Source organism: Canis lupus, chromosome 3, assembly GCF_048164855.1.
Source record: "Canis lupus baileyi chromosome 3, mCanLup2.hap1, whole genome shotgun sequence".
Taxonomy (NCBI): Eukaryota; Metazoa; Chordata; class Mammalia; order Carnivora; family Canidae; genus Canis; species Canis lupus.
Window position 1 is genome coordinate 74410652 of NC_132840.1, and position 20246 is coordinate 74430897.

At 53.9% G+C, this 20246-nt stretch overlaps 1 protein-coding gene across 4 annotated transcripts; it reads left to right on the forward strand.

The window, feature by feature from the left end:
• The first annotated feature begins 4183 nt into the window (after window positions 1-4183).
• ABCG4 (ATP binding cassette subfamily G member 4) lies at window positions 4184-17817 on the forward strand. Of its 4 annotated transcripts, none has more exons than XM_072822322.1 (15): window positions 4184-4315; window positions 5001-5250; window positions 9568-9685; window positions 9814-9946; window positions 10081-10131; window positions 10345-10490; window positions 11589-11712; window positions 11842-11956; window positions 12132-12274; window positions 13685-13783; window positions 13985-14153; window positions 14251-14351; window positions 15439-15597; window positions 15761-15879; window positions 16032-17817. In XM_072822322.1, the coding sequence occupies exons 2-15, from the start codon at window positions 5013-5015 to the stop codon at window positions 16255-16257; spliced, it is 1941 nt and encodes a 646-aa protein (XP_072678423.1). In that variant the 5' UTR covers window positions 4184-4315; window positions 5001-5012; the 3' UTR covers window positions 16258-17817. The 4 variants fall into 4 exon arrangements, with proteins under 4 accessions (XP_072678423.1, XP_072678426.1, XP_072678425.1 ...); XM_072822324.1 differs by having other exon boundaries at window positions 4221-4236; XM_072822323.1 differs by lacking the exon at window positions 4184-4315 and adding an exon at window positions 4573-4688.
• The last annotated feature ends 2429 nt before the right edge of the window (window positions 17818-20246 follow it).

Here is a 20246-nt window from a genome sequence, read left to right on the forward strand (position 1 = left end):
AAGGGAGGCACCGTGGATGAGAGGTCTGAGGCGTTGGAAGCAGAACTGAGGTGGTTCCAGAGTTCCTGTCCAGTTCCTTCCCTGATCCCATAGGACACTGCTACCCTCCTTTTTCCATAGGTCCACCAAGCTCCTTACCAACTACTTCTCCCACAAATCCCTGCCCAGAGCAGCCTGTCTGCTAGATTAACTCCTGGCACTAAGCTGAGACAGGAATTTACTGTTTCTGCCTTGCTTCTTATAAGCCAATTAGCATCAACCCTTAACTGTCTGGGTCTAGGAATCTGCACAGGGTGGAGGCTCTATCTTGGGAAGGTGGGAATTGAGGAGGTCCCAGAGAAAGGAAAAGATCAATCCCAGAGAACGGAGGAGGACTATTTGGGGAAGGGGGAAGGTAGTCCATCTGAGGGAAAGAAAGTCCATGGTAGGAGATGGGTGGGGGGGGCGGTTCTGGGTCTCTCGATTGAGGGATGACGGTTCTCTTGAGCAATGGTTCTCAAAGTGTGATCCCCAGACTAGCAGCATCAGCATCACCTAGGGATTTATTAGAGATGCAAGTTCTCTGGCCCCATCCTACATACTGAATCAGAAACTCTAGGAGTAGAGCTAACGATTTGTTTTAACAAGCCCTCCAGATGATTCTGATACGTTCTGAAGTTTGAGAGCCACCACTCTTGAGTTATGAGATCTCTTCTAGGAATTAGAGATGTAGGTGTGTGTGTTCAAGGGAATCAAAGGTCTGATATGGGGGATATGTGATGGGAGTATCTCCCAGAATGAGGAGGGTCTGTCCTAGTGGGCCTCTAGAAGGATGGAAAGGTTTTTTAAAAAATTTTATTTATTTATTTATTTATTTATTTATTTATTTATTTATTTATTTATTTACGAGAGAGAGAGAGAGAGAGAGAGAGAGACAGGCAGAGGGAGAAGCACGCTCCATGCAGGGAGCCTGACGTGGGACTTGACCCCGGGTCTCCAGGATCATACCCTGGGCTGAAGGCGGCACTAAACCGCTGAGCCACTGGGGCTGCCCAATGGAAAAGTTTTATATCTGAGAACAAGAAGAGGTCTATTCATAGGGATAGAGATGGATCTACTTTAAAAAATGGGAAAGTGGAATATTAGAGTATGAGGAAGATTGGCATAGTAGATAAAGTCATGGTTTAGAATTACTAAGTCTTGATTTGGATCCCTGGAGCCATTACATTAACTGTGTGAAGTCATGCTTGTATTTAACATTTCTGAGCATCAGTTTCCTTATCTGAAACATGGGAGGCTAGTACTGACCTCATGGAGTCGTCATGAGGACTGCTTAGACTGTCCATCAGTCAGCTGATATCTATTGAGTGTATTTTCTGTGTCCACGTTCTGGGAATTCAGGGGAGAAAGATACAGACCTAGCTCTTTACTCAGAGATCATATCTCTATGCTAGGCACCTAGCACATGATAGGCACTCAATAAATGTAGTTTCCTGTCCAAGGGAGTGGGAGATTCTTCTAGTGGAAATAAAATAAATCATGGTAAGTCTCACCTGGAGAGTAAGGATGTGTAATCTATTCTTGAGAATAGGCATCAAGCCCTTGGACCCTTGAACCTCATAAAAACTTTTCGAGGCTGATCAGCAGGATTTTTGTCATCTTTCGTTCATGGACGAGGCTCAGAGAGGTGGGGAAATTTGCTTAAGAACACAGCATGAGTAAAAGCATCAAGGTCAGAATGCAGATCTCCAACTCCAGATTAAGGTCATGGAAGATGTGCTAACAGAATGGGGAGAGGGCATTCTAGAGCATGGGAAGGCCTGGTCGAGGGAAGAGAGTGGACTTTCATGGGTATCTGGTGGGTATTCCAACCCAGGGAGTGGAAAGTTCATATAGGGTAGTGAATCTTGACTTCTACCAGAGGGGTCAACTGCGGAGCTTTTATTTTATTTTAGTTTTTATTTTTTTATTTTATTAAAAGATTTTATTTATACATTCATGAGACGCGCGTGCACACACACACACACAGGCAGGCAGAGGGAGAAGCAGGCTCCTCACAGGGAGCAGGATGCGGGACTTGATCCTAGATCCCGGGATCACACCTTGAGCTAAAGGCAGACGCTTAACCGCTGAGCCACCCAGGCATCCCTACTGTGGAGCTTTTAAAAACACTAACATAAAAAAAATAAAATAAAAACACTAACATTTGAATCCCACCTTAGAGATCAGGACTAACTGGCTTGGAGTATTATCTAGACGTCTTTTGACATGCCCCCAAATGAGGCTTAACTCACGGCCAAAGAGGAAGGATCACTGCTCTGGGGTGTGGGGTGTGAATCCCACGGTATAGAAAGCTAGTTGAAGACTTAGAAATGTTGGTCTCTGGAACTGGTGAAGCCTGTCCGGAAAAGGGGACATGGTGTTTCTAAGAAAGGGCAGGAAACTTTCCTGAGGATCCGCAAGTTGTATGCCAGGGAAAGGGGAGGAGCGTCATTAAGATGTGGTGGTTATGTTGGAAGAATGGAAGAGCCTGTCAGAAAATGGAGGGAGACAGTCCATTTGGAAATAGGGCTCTGAAAGGCCCCAGGGTGAGGTGGGGAAAAGCAAAGACCTCAGAATTCAAGCCCTGCTCTGCTGCAGACTAGAAGCGCCCTTTTGGGCACATTGCTTAATCACCTTCCTTATGCCTCTGTTTCTTTATTTCTAAAGAGAAGTTGTAACACTTGGCTCATAAGGATATTGTGAGAATTAAATTAGGCAATGCCAGGTCTGCAGTGATTGCTCTGTAAATGCAACCATTTGGGATGGGGAGTCTATACTATAGCATTGGAAAATGAAGGGGTCCATCTCCATCTCCAGGCGTGTCTAGGTGACTAGACCAGAGTGAGAACATTCATCTTGAGGAACAGTGGTGAATGTGGGGGCGTGGGATGAGGGAAGTTAGGGAGGGCTGGATCCCAAATCCACTAAACCTTACAGACGCAGGGTGAAGTGCGGAGATGTCCTGCAGGGGTCGCCAGCCTCAGGGCTGTGGAGAGGCTGGAGGAGGGGCTGATGAGCAGGGGAGAGGCTTGACTGCTAGTAACCTCTGGACTGCTGCAGTAAGGAGGTGACAGTGGCACCAGCAGCCTCCCCTCCCATCTGTCTGTGCTCTGTGACAGGTGGGAACTTAAAAGCTCAGGCCACGTGTCTCAACTGGCTAACCTACTTACCCCTACAAGACTGGGGCTGGGGCAGGCGGGAGGGCGGGGGCATGAGAACATGAGAAAGGAGCAAAGCAGGGGAAAGCCCCGGAGTGTTTTCGGGACCTGCATTTGAAGGCTCGTGAGCTGAAGGAGGGAATGACGAGTGTACTAGAAGATGTCAAAGGCGGTGTCTGTGAGCTGGGTTCATGCCCTGGCACAGATGCGCCTCCAGCATCAGATGCGTGCCTGTCCTAAAGGCCTGAATTTGCCTGGGGACATAAAGATTTCTGTAGCGGAGCAGGCTGAGTTCTAAGTACCACTGAACCTTGGAGCTGCTTGCAAGCTCTCCCAAAGTGTCCACCCTCCTTCCCTTCTTAACTAGTTAGGGAAAGCCGGGAATGGCCTGGGGAAAGGGGAGCAGGATATCCCAAGACTCTAGCTTTCAGAGCTTTTTATCTGGTTTGGGGAATCCCTGGAGGAAGCCCGAGCTCAAGGGCCAGAACTGAGGGAAATTGGTGGGGGAATGGTGCAGACATCTAACAGCTTCACAGCCCGTTGAGAGTGATGGCACCTGCACCCCAGTGCCCACCCCCACCCTATACGCACACCACCTTGTCTAGTTTGTAATCCACGGACCTGTCCCCACTGAGCGACTTCGGCTCTCCTTTCCCCACTGTCTCCACGTCGGTCCTTCGCCGCCGCCCCCCCTTCCCCAGTCCTGGGTTCACACCTGCTGCCGTGTCGCGGGCTCCGCTGTCCCCCTCGCCCTGCTCGCCCCCCGCCGGCTGCGGGGCGGTGCGGGCCCTTTAAGAACAGCGGGGCCGGCGAGCAGTAGCTGGGAGCGGAGCGCAGCGGCCGGGAGGCTCGGGAGGACGCGGCGCCCGGGACCGGCTCCGGGAACCGGCCGTGCGCAGCCCCGGCGGGGCGCGCCCCTCGCCCCCCCGCCCCCCCCGTCAGCTCTCCGCGGACCTGCGGCCCGGGCCCTCCCCAGGCTCCCGCCCCGCCCCGGCCCCGCCCCGGCCCGCGCCGCCGGGACCGGGAGCCGGGCCGCGGGTGCCGCAGCCGGAGGCAGGTGAGGAGCCCGGAGTCTTCATCCCCGGCCGGCGGCAGCGCCAAGCTTCCCGGTCCGCACCGGCCCGGGGCGCGTCAAGGTGACTAGGCTTGCGGGAGCTGGGGAGCTGGGCAGCCGGGAGCTGGGGAGGGGAGCCCCGGGGGGCGCGGCGGCGGCGGCGGGGGAGGGGGGTCTTGAGCCGGGGTGGTGCGCCCGCCTTTGGGGAGAGCCCGGGGCGCGCGGGCGCAGGGGCGCGGGCGGGAGGGGCGGGCCGGCGGCGCGCCCGGGGATGGGGAGGGGGATGCAGCGGGAGATGCGGCGGGAGGCCCGCAGCCTCCTCTTCCTTCGCCTTCCCCGGGTCAGCCAGCGCGCACCCGGCTCCCGGCCCTCCTAGCGGGCAGCCTCGGCCGGCCGCCCCTGCCCTCCTCCCCGCCCCCCAACCCTCCAGCCCCCAGGGGCTGCTGGCCTGCGGGGTAAGGAGATTAGAGCCGCCGCGGGTGGGGGGGGGGCGGGTGAGGGCTTCTAGGGGCCGGGCTGGGGCCGGGCTGGGGCTGGGGCTGGGGCTGCCTGGACCGAGGAGAGGTCGGGACTGAGCTGCTACGCGGGGAGTGGGGGGCAGGAGAGGGCAGATGCTCTGGCGGTGGGAAGTGGGGTGCTCCGAGTAGCCGATCTGCCCTACGAAGGAGGCGGGGAGTGGGGGTGGGGGAACATCGGCAAGCAAGGGAGCTTTGAGCCAGGGCTTGCGGGGGGTCTGCCCCCGAACTGAGCAGGCCCTCTCCCTGCAGGCCGGCGGCGTGATGGCGGAGAAGGCGCTGGAGGCCGTGGGCTGTGGACTGGGACCCGGGGCCGTGGCCATGGCCGTGGCGTTGGAGGACGGGGCGGAGCCCCCGATGCTGACCACGCACCTGAAGAAGGTGGAGAACCACATCACCGAAGCCCAGCGCTTCTCCCACCTCCCCAAGCGCTCCGCGGTGGACATCGAGTTCGTGGAGCTGTCCTACTCCGTGCGGGAGGGGCCCTGCTGGCGCAAACGGGGTAAGGGGGCAGCCAGGTGGGGAGCTGTGGAGCCCCCAGAAGTCTCTTAGAGAGCAGGAGGCCTGGGTGTCTCCTGCTCCCAAGTTCCGCCCCAGTGGGCTCTGTGGGAGCAGCTGAAATCTCAACCCACCACTGACTGTGCACACAGTTGCCGGGCCAGTTCCTGCCCCCCCCAACACACACACCTGTGAGCACTGGGGAACACTAGGTCCAACTGGCTATTGAAGCTTTCCTCCTCTAAGATGACACTCTAACCTCTGGTCCTTAAGTGGTCCTTGAGGAGTCTGCCTTTGTTTTAGGAAGAATTCCGGGCTTGGTGGCCTGGTATGAGAAATCGGGAGCTGTATTGCAGCCCTCCTCAGTGGTTAGCAATATCCTTGTAGGTATAGAACACTGCTCACTTTAAAAGATGTTCTCATTCCTGTCATCTTACTTCATTCTTGCTGAAGTCCTCCGAGGCAGGGAGGGTGAAGGTTTAGCAGGATAGGTGACATCCCCATGTTACTAATAAGGAAACTGAGGATCCAGAAAGTTGAGTAACTTGACCAGTGCTGCACAGCCAATAAGTGGCAGAGCTGGGACCAGAAGCCAAGTTTTCCAGCTCTCTGTGTATTATTCTTGCATCTCTTAACTTCCCTGGTACAGCATTCTCATCTCCTCCTCTTTTCTCTCATCAGCGCCAGTGGTTAAGGTCTGGGGCTCTGACTTCCTTGGAACCCTCACCAGCCCCTGGGGTCCTTGCCCCTGCCTGCCCTGGGCAGCTGGAGCTGGGAATAGAGAAGCTGAGGGGGTTTGTTTTGTTTTGTTTCCCAGAGCTGGGTGTGGGTCAGGGGTGGAGCTGGGACATTGTTCTCTGAGATTTAAGAAATAAATTTGGGGTGCTTCAGAGCAGGGCTGAGCATGAGCTGTCTCTGCATTCCCCACTCTCACTCTCTTGAGTGACCCAAAAAGTCACAGAGCCTGAGTCAATAGAATCTGAGGCCTCTGGACCCCCTGCCAGGTACCCTGTCCCTGAGCAGCCTCTGCTCAGCCTCTGCTGGCCCTAAGACCAGCTCTGGGCAAATGAGGAGGTGGGCATTATTCCTATGGTTCTGTTTTTCCTCAGTTTTAAGGAGATATGAAGATAAGAAAGAAATGTAATTAGATGGACCAGCTGCTTCCACCGACCCCACCCTCACCCCCAGCCAGATTGGCACCCCTGACCAGGTGCTTCCTGCCTTTGACGTTGCTAGCCGTATGCTCTCTACTGTCCATTTTGGTGTCTCTTCTGTCTCTTGCCTTTTCTTAGCCCTCTGTCCTCCTCTCTTTGACTTGTCTTTTGACTGGAATCCCTCTCCCCTTGTCTGGAGGACAGAAAGCCATTAAAGGTAGGCAGAGGGGAGGAAGAGCGAGGGGCGGGCAGAGAGGGCGGTGTTCGCCTTGCCCAGGTAAGGACTTGCCACCCATCTCCTCTAATGATATATGATGTTTCTAGTTTTCAAAAGCACTTTCCCATGACTTATTATTAAATATGCCACTTAATATTGACAATAACCCTATTATGCCTTGGGAGGCGTTATTAGTATCCTTGTTTTCTAGATGAGGAAACGGAGGTCCTCAAAGATTAAGTGAGTTGACAAAATCACGAGAAAGTTACTGATGCAGGCAGGACTAGGGCTCTGGTGTGTCTTTATCTGGGAGGCCTGGCAGGCCCCTCCCGTGATGAGCAGCTGCGGAAGAGCAGGTGTTCAAAGACGGGGTTCCTAGCCACCGGGTCCGCTAGATGACCTTGGGCCATCTGCTTACCCTCTCTTGGACTCAGTTTCTTCATCTGTAAACTGGGGCCATAAGAATCGCCAGCACGCAGGTGTGTCGTGAAGCTTAGCCAAGGCGCTATCTGTGAAAATGCTTGAAAATGCAAGTGTAAGATATTTGTATTAGGCATCAGTTTTCAGTCTGGTGCTTGGGTGGGATTAAATGAGGGGAAGGTTGATCATGGCCTGTTTCTTCCCCTGCAAAAGAAATCACTTCCTGCGAGTCGCTCTGAAAGGCGGTTGCTGGAGTACACAACCACACGTCTTTCTGATTGATGGTGCTAATCCCTGAGGCAGGGCAATGGAACCTATGACTCCCTCTCTCCCAGGAAAGAACTTGCTGTATGACCTTGGGTGAGTCACTGGATGTCTCTGGGTCCCAGTTGGCTCATCCATGTTGCTATAGCAGCAGTGGAAGTAATGAGTTTGTAAATTGTAAAGCACTACCCAGGCAGTTGGTGTGAGGGGGACCCCACAGTGGACAGCAGCTGAGCCTCCTTTTGAATGGATGTGTCCAGAGGGACAGCTGGGTGCTGTGGAGGGAGGGTGAAATATCACATCCCTTCACTGTCTCTGCTTAAAGAGGTAGAGGGGAGAGGAAAATGAGCTCTGTGGGGGTCAGAGAATGGTGATAGCGAGCAAATCTCCAGTAGGGCCTTGGTGTTTCTGCCTCACTGAAGCAGGTCTGCAAGCATAGCAGGCAGGGCTCAGCTCATGCCCTCTCCCTTCCTCTCTACCACCTTGTTTCCCCAAGTGACTCTGTGTAGTCTCTGACCTCTGCTTCCTGGCTTGTGTTATATATATGCTCTCATGTAGCAGAGCTCTTCCTCCCAAGGATTAGAGAGCCTCTGACTTTCCTCTCCATTTTTGAAGGGTGCTCAGCCTTCAAGACTTCGCTTAAATGCCACTTCTCCCATGAAGTCATTCCTAATTTTTCCCTTGCCCCCCCTCAATTCTGTTTTCTACATTCTCATCGTACATTAATTTGTGCTTCTGTTATAATCCTTATTTTTGCTCTCTTCAGAGATGTTTTCCATCTTTTTTTTTTAAACCTAGACCATGACTTTCTCGAATGCAGGAAATGTGTCTTCTTCAGTTTTTGTCCAGTGTCTGGTACAGAGCTTGGAATGTAGTAGATATCAATAAGCATTTGTCAAATAGAATTAATAGTAAAATGTCACTTTTTAAATATACTCTGTGTGCCAAGGGCTGTGTCATAGACTTTACTTATATTATCTCATTGAATCTTTATAATAACCCTTTGAGATAGATACTATCATCTTCATTTACAGATGAGGGACCTGGAGCTCAGAGAAGTTAAGCAACTTGCCCGAGGTCACACAGCTGCTAGGTGTGGAACCACAATTTTTTTTTTAAGATTTTATTTATTTATTCATGAGGGAAAGAGAGAGAGAGAGAGACAGAGAGAGAGAGAGAGGCAGAGACATAGGCAGAGAGAGAAGCAGGCTTCATGCAGGAGCCTGACATGGGACTTGATCCTGGGACTTTAGGATCACGCCCTGGGCCGAAGGCAGGCACTAAACCACTGAGCCATCCAGGGGTCCCCATGGAACCAGAATTTGAACCATGGTCCACCTGACTCCAAATCAGTGCTCTTATTTTTTTTAAGATTTTATTTATTCATTCATGAGAGAGACAGAAAGAGGTAGAGACACAGGCAGAGGGAGAAGCAGGCTCCCCGCAGGGAACCCAATGTGGGACTCGATCCCAGGACCCTGGATCACAACCTGAGCCAAAGGCAGAGGCTCAACCACTGAGCCACCCGGTGCCCCCAGATCAGTGCTCTTAATGCATCTGCTCCCTCCCAGTGAATGGATGAACCATAAGATTTTACTGAGCCATATTAGGGGCTGCAGAAGGGAGCCTAGGGGGTCAAGAGAGCCCAAAGAAGAAGGCTTTTTCAGAATGAGGCAAAAGTGCTGGGAACACGCACTCACAGAACACTCAGTGAGCGGCTAGTACATGCCAGTCTGCTGAGGTGACAAAGATGAGTAAGACACAGACTCTGTCCCCAAGTAGCTCACAGACTTATGAGCCTGGGGGACAGGGGTGAGGGACAGGGACCTCAAGTAGCAAACATGCTGGCATATGCAAAGTGCCAGGGGAACACAGAGGACGTTTAACTAGCTCACTCAGGCTGATGCCTGGCAAAGTCTTCCCAGAGGGAGTGAGGATGACGACTATGTTTATAGAAGGGGAGCAGGGTCATTGATAGACTTGATCTCTCTCCATGCCCATCCATGAGGTGTGGAGGTTTCTTTCATGGCCTACCGAAGGGTGTGGTCACCTCTGGTTCTCTGACATTAGTAGCGGGCAGCTCTCGGGGAACAGGAGCAGAGGGTGTGAATACCCTTGCCAGTTGGAAGCTTGTTCCTCCATCCTGACCAACCTCCCTGAGTAGGGGGCTGCCTAGTTCACTAACAGCCAGGGCCACTCCTCAGAGTTTTGGGTGCCTCTGTGCCCTGAAACCCTGTTTAGTTCTTCCCTTCCTCCCTTACCGCAGGTTATAAGACCCTCCTCAAGTGCCTGTCGGGTAAATTCTGCCGCCGGGAGCTGATTGGCATCATGGGCCCCTCAGGGGCTGGCAAGTCCACATTCATGAACATCTTGGCAGGATACAGGTGAGGGAGGGGCGGGGGTGGGGGAGGTGAGGGATGGGGCAGGAGCCAGAAAGGAGGATCCCCTGGGGAGCATGGAAGGTGTTCTGAAGTGGCCTCGACACCTCCATCTGCGACCAATGTTCCCTCAGGGAGTCTGGAATGAAGGGGCAGATCCTGGTCAACGGGAGGCCGCGGGAACTGAGGACTTTCCGCAAGATGTCCTGTTATATCATGCAGGACGACATGCTGCTGCCGCACCTCACGGTGTTGGAAGCCATGATGGTAAGGGCTGGGGGGCCAGCTCCCTCTGCCAGCCCCCGCGTCTGTCTGCTGTCCCCATCCTCCTCAGTGGCAGAGGGGTCAAGGCAGGGCCCTCCTCCCACCCATCTCTGACCTGCCTGCTCTCTGGGCCTCAGGTCTCTGCTAACCTGAAGCTGAGTGAGAAGCAGGAGGTGAAGAAGGAGCTGGTGAGTGGGGAAGAGGAAGCTGGGGTGGGGTCGGGGGGGACAGGACAGGTGCCCTTTTTGTGCTCTGGAGTTGTGGGGTCCTGAGTTGGGGGCTGGGACACTGGAGGCCAAGTAGACCCAAGGGAAAGCTTCTGTAAATTGGGGTGGCATGGCGGTGGGGAGGAGCAGAGATTCTGAAGCTGACCTGGGCCGGGTGGGGGGGTGCTGGGCCAGGTGACAGAGATCCTGACAGCACTGGGCCTGATGTCCTGCTCCCACACGAGGACAGCCCTGCTCTCTGGTGGGCAGAGGAAACGCCTGGCCATCGCTCTGGAGCTGGTCAACAACCCACCCGTCATGTTCTTTGACGAGCCCACCAGGTATTTCTCCCTGGCCTCTCCCACCAGGAAGCCCCCTCCCTCAGCCCTTAGCTGGGGCAGGAGGCTGCATCTGCTCCCCTGCTGGAGGCCAGAGTCCCTGCCCAGCAGCCTCCTGGGGCCCAGAGAAGGGCTTACTCCTCATCCATCCCTGCCAATCCTGTTGCCGTGGCAGCCCTATCCTTCACGTAGGCAGGAATTCTATGTCCTCCTTGACTGATGTCTCCCTCTGCTTCTCTTCCCCGCAGCCAATCAGTCACCCAATCCTGCTGATTCTACCTCCTTTCTCTCAGATTCGCCCTTCCCCCGTCCCTGGTGCCAGTACTTAAGTTCTGGACGTCATCAGCTCTTGCCTGCTTGTCTGCTTGTCTGCCCCAGACTCCTCATTCCCTGGCCATGCCTACTTCCCGGTTTGAAAACACACAGCCAGTCCCATTTGCCCTCAGAATAAAGTCCGAGGACTTACAAGGGCCTGGGCTGAACTATTTCTCCAGCCTCCCGTCTTGCTTCATGCTGTCTTGTATTTTATGCTCTAATAACACTGAATTGCTTATAATTCCCTGGGCCAGCCATGTGTTTCATGCCTCTAAGCTCTGCACATGTTGTGTCTCCTGTCTGGGATGCCCTTGGCCACCACGCCTGCCCTAATGCTGTCAGCTGGCTCAGCTCCTCCTTCTTCCACATGCACTCAGGAAACTTCTCCGACCGCCCTCCAGCCCCTGGGCCACAGATCTGAATCTCCCCCCTCTTTGTCACCCTGTGTTTTCTGTGGCTTGTTCCACATTGTCCTGACTGATCTGTGTTCACTCACTCTCCCTCTGGAGCAGAGTCTGTGTCTTAGTTGGCCATCATTGTGATCCCAGTGTCTGCCATTCAATAGATGCTCACTCCATGTCTGCTTGTTAGACTGAGTGGCGCTCTGGGGTTCTTGGTATCTCCAAACGCCCAAATCATCTAGTATGTACAGGCTATCGGGCACGGCCAGAGTGACTCCCTTCCTGCCAGCTCCTTCCCCTTTGTAGCAGCTGCCCCACCCCAAACACTCCCTTCTCTTGGCTCTGCCCACCACACCTCACCCCCTGGTGGCCTTTCTCTGGACAGTGGTCTGGACAGTGCCTCCTGTTGCCAAGTGGTGTCCCTCATGAAGTCCCTGGCCCAGGGGGGCCGGACGATCATCTGCACCATCCACCAGCCCAGTGCCAAGCTCTTTGAGATGTTTGACAAGGTGAGGGGGCCTGGGCATCACAGGGGACTGGCCTGCCATGGGGAGAGTGGAGAGTGTCAGTAGAGGTGCTAGTGGGGCCCTGCCTCATCCACTGGTTGTGTTCTCCTCATCCTTCCCTTTCTGCCTCAGCTCTACATCCTGAGTCAAGGTCAGTGCATCTTCAAGGGCGTGGTCACCAACCTGATCCCCTACCTGAAGGGGCTTGGCTTGCACTGCCCCACCTACCACAACCCGGCTGATTTCAGTGAGTGGGGGCCTGGGGTACGGTGCTGGGCCAAATCTGGGGGATTGGATCATGCACCTGGGCCTCCCTGGGGAGGTCTCACTGTCCCTTGCCTTCCCCCATCCATGGAGGGGCTGGCTCGCCCTTGGGAACCAAGGATAGATCTTAGCCAAGCACTCCCCTCTGTGTCCCCCAGTCATCGAAGTGGCCTCTGGAGAGTATGGAGACCTGAACCCCATGCTGTTCAGGGCTGTACAGAATGGGCTCTGTGCCATGGCTGAGAAGAAGAGCAGCCCTGAGAAGAACGAAGTCCCCACCCCATGCCCCCCTTGCCCTCAGGTGAGTAGAGGTGGAGAGGGCAGAGAGAGAAAAGTGGAAGGGGAGGGTAGATGGGACCATGGATGATGGCCCTGCCAAAGAGACTGTCCTCCAGAGGCATCACAACCATTAGGTGCTAGGAAGACCCCAGAACTTGGAATAGACCTATTGCTAACAGCTGCGTGACCTTGGGCACGTTGGTCAACCTCTGAGCTTTGGCATTCTCGTTCATTTATTTGTTCAGCAAATTCTTACTAAGTGTCCTCAGTATGGTGCACAGTGCCACCTGGTAAGCAAACCCAATGCTGTCCCTTGCCTCATGGCCCATGTGTCTTGCTGACATCTCCAGCCCAGAGGTGATGACACTTCCCCCCAGGGTGGGGGGAAGACTAACTAGATCATTGCATAAACCTCTTTGCACCGTCGCTGGTACAGCTGGTATTCGTTCGGTGTTGGTTCTTTTTCCTAAATGAGATACTGTGACCCTTGAAAATGTCTCCAAACTAAAGGAGAGTTCGTGTAGCAAGTCAACAAAAACAGACAGTGGGCCTGTGCAGTGAAAGGACATAGGCAATTTACTGGCAGAGGGCCACCCAGGAGAACAGGGAGCTCGGAAGAGGGGCTCAGAAGTCTCAAACTCCCCAGTGGCTTGCAAGGGAGAGTTTTTGAGGCTACAGGTTGGGGCCAGGGTCTCTTAAGAAGGTGGATGTCATTGACCAGAGACCCATAAAGTCATGCCAGCAGGTGCTCCAGTGCTTGTTATGTCTGAACCCTAGAGGTCTTTTCCATCTCAAGAGACTTGAAACCTGAAACATATCCTTAGTCTTTATATTAGAGGTTTTATTTGGTCTGCCTGGTGATGCTATCTTTAGGGCAGTGCTGATGCACCACTTGTAAGCTAGTGGGGTTCCATTCCTACAGGTCCTGGGGTTGGGCCAGCCGTGCCTGGGGGCCATATGACCTCTGGTGTTCATGCTTTCATCCGAACCGACAAGATGGATGCCAGCTTCAAAAGCCAGAAAGGCTGGTTGTAGTTGCCATCATTATGATCGTTGTTAAATTATGATTGTGACACTGGTGGCGTAAAGGTACTATGCCCTCTGGGTAAATGTTTCTTGATGGAGTAAAGACAAGAAGAGGAGTGATTGTTCTACTGTTAGCCCCCACAGGTGTCCTCAATGTCCTGGCTCTCTCCTCCCTCTCAAGTTTTTACTCGCTCCTTGTCTCTCTCTCTCTCTGAATTTCACTCCAAATCACGACCCTGAGGCCAGCTTCCAGGCACACCACTCAATGGTGGAGAATTTTCCATCAGTACAGAAAGGACTGGAGGACCCCTGGCCTGGGGAAGGGCTCAAGAGGTTTCCCATCACTGAGCTGGGTGTGTGGTGGGTGGGTGGGGTGGGCTCACCTGATCCAATGTCCTCTCCCCAGGAAGTGGATCCCATTGAAAGCCACACCTTTGCCACTAGCACCCTCACACAGTTCTGCATCCTCTTCAAGAGGACCTTCTTGTCCATCCTCAGGGACACGGTGAGGCATCAAGTTGGGGGAAGGCTTTGGGGGGTGAAGGACCTCAACAGCTGGGGTGGGAATGCACCCTGTCCCCCTCCCACCAGCCAGCAGCCTCCCAAGGCTCTGTGGGTCTATGTGTCTGTGAGGGCAGCTCTGAGTTCCTACCCCAGTGTGGCCTGCCCATCCCTGGCCTGTGGCCCATCCCCTCTCCTCACTCAGGTCCTGACCCACCTGCGCTTTGTGTCCCACGTGGTAATCGGCGTGCTCATTGGTCTCCTTTACCTGCACATCGGTAACGATGCCAGCAAGGTCTTCAACAACACCGGCTGCCTCTTCTTCTCCATGCTGTTCCTCATGTTTGCTGCCCTTATGCCAACTGTGCTCACCTGTGAGCTGAGCTGCCCTGGGTGGGGGCTGGGGGTAGAGGGGCTCAGGGTTGGGGCCGGGATGTCAGCCAGCTGGGCCTCACCTGCCCGTGTCCTCAGTCCCCTTAGAGATGGCGGTCTTCATGAGGGAGCATCTCAACTACTGGTACAGCCTCAAAGCATATTACCTGGCTAAGACCATGGCCGATGTGCCCTTTCAGGTAATCCTCCTCCTCCCTCCTGTCTGGCTTCTTCTGCCTTTGCTTGCTTGCCTCCTTCAACCCTGTCACCTGCTGTCCTTTCATTTCCTACTCACTTAGCAAATAGGTGGGGAGTACTTACTGCACACCAGGCTCTGGGCCAGGCACCGGGATCCAGCAAATGAATAAGACAGAGGTGATCTTGAGCTTGTGGAACTTATGTTCATGAGGGAACAACTGATGACAACCAGAGAATGATGAAAATAATAACCCTATGAATGACTCTGTAAATCGGAGCCACGGCAGTGGAGGGTAGCTAGAGTGGGCGCTAGAGCCTTACTGCTACTTGTTAGCTCTGTCTCTCTCTGCTTCCATATCCCCATCTATAAGGCAGAAAGATGCGAGGATCCACTTCAGAACTGTTTGTGACAAACCAAGAGTTAATACACTGAAAGGACTTAGAATATTGCTTGGCATGTACTAAAATGCCCAACAATAGCTGGTTTGGATTGGTTTTATTGCCACTAGCTCTCTGTTCCAAGATCTGGGGCCACCAGTAATCTGTAGGGCAGCTGTGTGCAAATTAGAAAAAGATGCCCCTTCCTCAGGGTGGATGCTGCACATGCCATGGTGCAAGGCTTCATGAGAAGAGCACGGCTGGATCTCGGCCTCTGGTGGCCTCCTGATGAGGTGCCCTAATATAGGGAACAGCCTGCATGACTATCCCATGCCAGGCTTGGATTCTGGCCTCCTGCAGGTGGTAGCTCTGAGGGGGACAAGATGTGTCCACATATAGAGTTAATTCATCAGCAATATAAAGAATAAATAAGCTGGTCCACTTTAGGAGCTCAAATATGGAGATGTCACCATGTCTGAACCGGTCAGAAGGGGCCTAATGGAAATGGTGACACTGGAGGATAAATGAGGGTCATCCAGTAGAGAAGCAAGAGGACATGTGTCAACCTGGGGGGACAGCATAGAGCATGGGGACAGGACTAAGCATGGCTGCTCTAGGAAGAACTCTTTTAGGGGTTCCTGCCCAGTTGGAATGGAGGCTCTGGGCCACCATGGTTCACATTCCCTGCTCAGACCTGTGCCCACTCCCCAGGTGGTGTGCCCGGTGGTGTACTGCAGCATCATGTACTGGATGACAGGCCAGCCAGCGGAAACCAGTCGCTTTCTGCTCTTCTCAGCCCTGGCCACGGCCACAGCCTTGGTGGCCCAGTCTTTGGGGCTGCTGATTGGAGCTGCCTCCAATTCCCTACAGGTGGGAGGGCTGGCACCTGGGGATCCTAAGAGGGGCTGGGGTCTGGTGGGAGGAAGCAGGGGCTGACCTAAGGAGTGGAATAAATCGGGGGGAAACCGTGGGCCTCCCCAGTCCTGGGTCTGTCCCGGTCACTTCTGTGACGGTCCCCTTCCCTCCCCTCCAGGTGGCCACCTTTGTGGGTCCAGTTACCGCCATCCCTGTCCTCTTGTTCTCCGGTTTCTTTGTCAGCTTCAAGACCATCCCCACTTACCTGCAGTGGAGCTCCTACCTCTCCTATGTCAGGTCAGTGCCCCTGCCCTCACCATCTGTCCCTGCTCCTCCCTGCAGGAGCCCGGGCCGCAGGGATGAGAGAGTTGCAGCTGGGCCCTGGCAGTTTGCCCAGGGAACAGTGACCCTATACTCTGTATCCTGCTCTGATGTCCCCGCGTGCACAGGTATGGCTTTGAGGGTGTGATTCTCACCATCTATGGCATGGATCGAGAAGATCTGACCTGCTTGGAGGAACACTGCCCTTTCCAGAATCCACAGAGTATCCTCCGAGCACTGGATGTGGAGGATGCCAAGCTCTACCTGGACTTCCTGGTCTTGGGCATCTTCTTCCTGGCCTTGCGGCTGCTGGCATACCTTGTACTCCGTTACCGGGTCAAGTCGGAGAGATAGAGGCTTGCCCGGGCCTGCGCCCCAGCCCCCGCAGTGGAAGCCCCCAGCCCCAGCCCTCTGGGACTGTTTTAACCTTATAGACTTTGGCACTGGTTGCTGGTGCAGCCACTTTCCCCTCTCTCAGCTCCTCCACGGGTTGGTTGCTGGACTGTGCTCCCAGCCGTGGCTGTGGCCACGGGGGCTCCAGCCCTCCCTGCCATGCCCAGGAGTCTTCCCCAGTTGATGCAGTTTGTAGCTTCCTCCCTACTCTCTCCAACATCTGCATGCAAAGACCACTAGGAGGCTGCCACCCTCCTTCTTGCCCTCGGCACCCTCCTCTGTTGTCTGCCTGGGAGCCCTAGGTTCTCCAGGCCCCCATTTACAACTGACCAAAGTGGCCCCCTCTGGGGGGTCCCTACCACACAAGTGTTTGTAAACTGGGCTGTTCTAAGGTTCGGGTTCCAGGGCTGGGCCCTGGTGGGGTCCCCTGGAAGTCCCATTTGGACATTGGAATGGAGCAGGGAAGGCTCTGGAAGTCTCTTCCTCCTCCTCACCTTCTCCCCACCCCCAGACCTGGCTGATTTGGACAATCTGCTGGAACAGAAGCTGGGTTTCCTGTCTGGGCCATCCCCTCCCAATCCTGGGGATTGGAGAGGCCTGGGGCCATGCGATGCCCCATCCCCTTCCCTGTCCCCTTTGGCGGGGGTAGGGTCTGGTGGCACCTCTGCAATAATGTCTGTGTTTCTCTCCCACCTGCCACTGGAACTGGAGAATGCACTTTATTCTGGGGCGTGAGTAGGAGAAGACCAAGCCTCCTTTCTTGCTTCTCCTGCTCGGTCCTGCAACACTCCCTACCCTCTCCAGTTACAGACACATAACATGCGAACAGGCAATCTCACCCCAACACACACTCACTGTCCCCTACAGCTCTGAGGAGGAGCAGTGGTGGCATGGTGGTGGTGGTGGTGGTAGTGGTGGTGGTGGCGGTGGTGGGTGCTGCAGAAAGGGTAGTGCCAACCCCCTCTGAGGATGCCGCTTTGACTATAAGGGTGAGGCTGGTGCCACCCAGGGTGTCCTGGGATCTGCAGGTGTCTATCCCTGAGTCTTCCTTCCCCTCCAAAGCAAGGGTGGCACAGGCAGTAGCTCCCCGGAGCTCAGGAGCCAACACAGGCACACGCACGGGCGTAAGTTGGCTTCGGCCACTGCCACCCCATCGCCCTTCTTTTGTGCGTCAAGCTGGCATTTTCGCTCCGCTGCCCCCTTGCCCCGCCGCCTGCTGCTCATTCAAACTCCTATCTGGGTCTCTCCATACCCTCTCTGCCTTCCCATCAGCCACATTGGCCCCTGGGCACCAGAGCAACAGACACAGAGCATGTCTGGCTTTCGTGGTAGGTCCAGACTCACACCACTTCTGATTTTCCTGCCCCCCAGGGTTCTCCCCCACCCCACCCCACCCTTATTCCTGTGCACATACCACTCTTTCTTCTCTTACCCTGCCACAGATTTTCCCCATCATCCAGAGATGCCAGTTGTATTTGTGGGACTTCACCCATTATTAATAAAACCTATATTTATACAGTATGCATGTGTAAATGTGTCTGGCTGTGGCGCCTGGTACCATAGTCTATGGTGGGTCTTCAGAACACTTGAAAGAAGTCTGTGGGGATGCCTGGGTGGCTCAGTGGTTGAGCATCTGCCTTTGGCTCAGGTCACGATCCCAGAGTCCTAGGATCAGAGTCCCGCATCGGGCTCCCCATAGGGAGCCTGCTTCTCCCTCTGCCTATGTCTCTGCCTCTCTCTCTGTGTCTCTCATGAATAAATAAATACAATCTTTTAAGAAAAAAAAAGTCTGAGAGCTTTAGGGAGTTTGTGGGATGGTAAGCTAGTATTTGTCAAGCCAGTGAATGTGTATCCTATGAAATACCTGTATTATACTTTAATATGTTACAGATATTTCATGTTCATAATCTCAAGAGAATCCCATGCCCACTTTGCTTTATCTCTCATGACAACCCATTTTGCAGACAAGAGAACTGACACATGGGTTAAGTAAATTGCCTAAGGACCCTTAGCTAATAGGGGTGAAACAAGGTCTGGGAACCAGATCTTCGGCCTCCAGACTCCTCATTCTTGGCATTGGCCAACAATGCTGACTACAGTGGATCTGCAAGCTGTGTGTGGGTGCCCTAGGTCTGTTGCAGGGGTGTGTTCTTACCGAATGATACATGTCTCTCTCTTTAGAATTCACTGAGCCCTGGTTGTGCCTATGCTGGGGGGTGTAGTAGTGGTCATGAAGGGCAGTGAGGGGCAGGAGAGACTCTGGAGCCAAAGCTCTCTGGCCCCCAGGTCACACTTAGCAGGGTTGAGCCATTGGCTACCAGGACCGCAGATGGTTTGGTGGCCTGAGGTTTGGAGTATGCAATTGTCCACAAGTCCTTGAATGCTTGTGGCAAGATGATCCAAGAAGCAGCACACTGTCTCACCTTCTTCTTTACTGATCCTGAAGCCTGGGAACTGAAGGAGAGGACTGGCATCAACCCTGCCAGGTGCCAGGAACATCCTGCCAGTGCTGCATGCAGAGATGAGGGTCTGGTCTATTACTGGAGGGGTGCTTACCTGGGGATGGACGTTCTCATGGTAGGGGGGTGTTCAGGGTGGTAGTGGGAAGTGGGAAGAAGTCAGAGCCTAGCTTCTGGAACTCTACTAGCTTTAGGGGGCATTCTGGGAGCCATCTTTTCTCTGCAGTGGTAACTGCAGATGGCTTTTAAAAGTCCACGGGCACAAAATCCCACCATGAAATAGTCTTTCTTCAGATTCTTCATCTTTACTTTCTCTTTCAAAATGTAAATACTCCTAAAAGAGTAAAACATTTATAAACACACACTTATAAGTGCCCTTGGGAGCTAAAGGAGACGAACAGTCATTCTGGAGCCAGTAAGGGCCATTCAGCCACAGAGAACATCTGTAGAGCAGCTCACATCCTTGCAAAGAAAGCTCTTTGGATTCTGACAATAACCCCATGAGGCTGCTAGGATGAGCATTATCATTTCCTCCTTTCACAGTGAAGAAAACCAAGGCTTGGAAAAGCAACTTGAGTGAGCTCTCCAGATACCATGCTCTTGCCAGTGTGAGCCACCTGCGATTTGTCCCACTCGTCCCACTGGCTGACCTCGGCCCTCTGCCCGGCCAATCATGCTTTGAAATGGGCCCGCTCTCCCGAAGGGCCAGCCCTTCCTGGACTCAGAGGTCATTTCCTTCAGGTGCAGCCACCTTCTGTGTCAGGCCCTGTGTGAAAGGCTAGGGGTCAGAGATGATTCAGGTAGTTCTCCATGCTATGGGTCTCCAGGACCTGGCGCCCCATCCTGACATCAGACGACAGAGCACATGCCCACAGCGTGACTCATGGTGCTTGTGTCTGCAAGAGGCCAGTCAAATTATATGTTGTTCATAAAGCCTACATGGCTGGCATAGCCACTGGGAGCAGGGAGGGGAACAGCTGGTGTTGAGCCGTGTCCAGTAACTGCAGCCAGGGGCCCGTCGGCCTGGCGTGGCTAGGTAAGTGGAGTGAAGCCAGAAGACCCCCAGGCCTGAAACGTCACCCCCGAGACCACATTCATAGCGTTGCTCTACCTCCCCTCCCCTCATCCCATTCTACTCCCCTTTCAGAGCTTTTCTTAAAATGAGAACGTTCCTTTACCCCTGCTTTCTGGAAATACCCTTCCCTTCTCGGACTTAAAATTTAAGATCTAATTCAAATGTCAGGGCAGCCCTGGGTGGCTCAGCGGTTTAGTGCCACCTTTAGCCCAGGGCCTGATCCTGGTGACCTGAGATCGAGTCCCACATCAGGCTCCCTGCATGGAGCCTGCTTCTCCCTCTGCCTGTTTCTCGGCCTCTCTCTCTGTGTGTCTCTCATGAATAAGTAAATAAAATCTTTAAAGAAAAATAATTCAAATGCCACTTTGTCTGCCAGAGGCAGTTAGTAACTTCCTCTCCCAGCCTTTCCAAAGGCT

Excerpts from the sequence above, each read along its gene's own strand:
- ABCG4 (XM_072822322.1), top strand. The coding sequence starts at position 5,013 with ATGGCGGAGAAGGCGCTGGAGGCCGTGGGCTGTGGACTGGGACCCGGG. Across the intron at positions 11,957-12,131 it reads CCACAACCCGGCTGATTTCA|TCATCGAAGTGGCCTCTGGA; the intron begins GTGAGTGGGGGC and ends TGTGTCCCCCAG. Across the intron at positions 12,275-13,684 it reads CATGCCCCCCTTGCCCTCAG|GAAGTGGATCCCATTGAAAG; the intron begins GTGAGTAGAGGT and ends TCCTCTCCCCAG.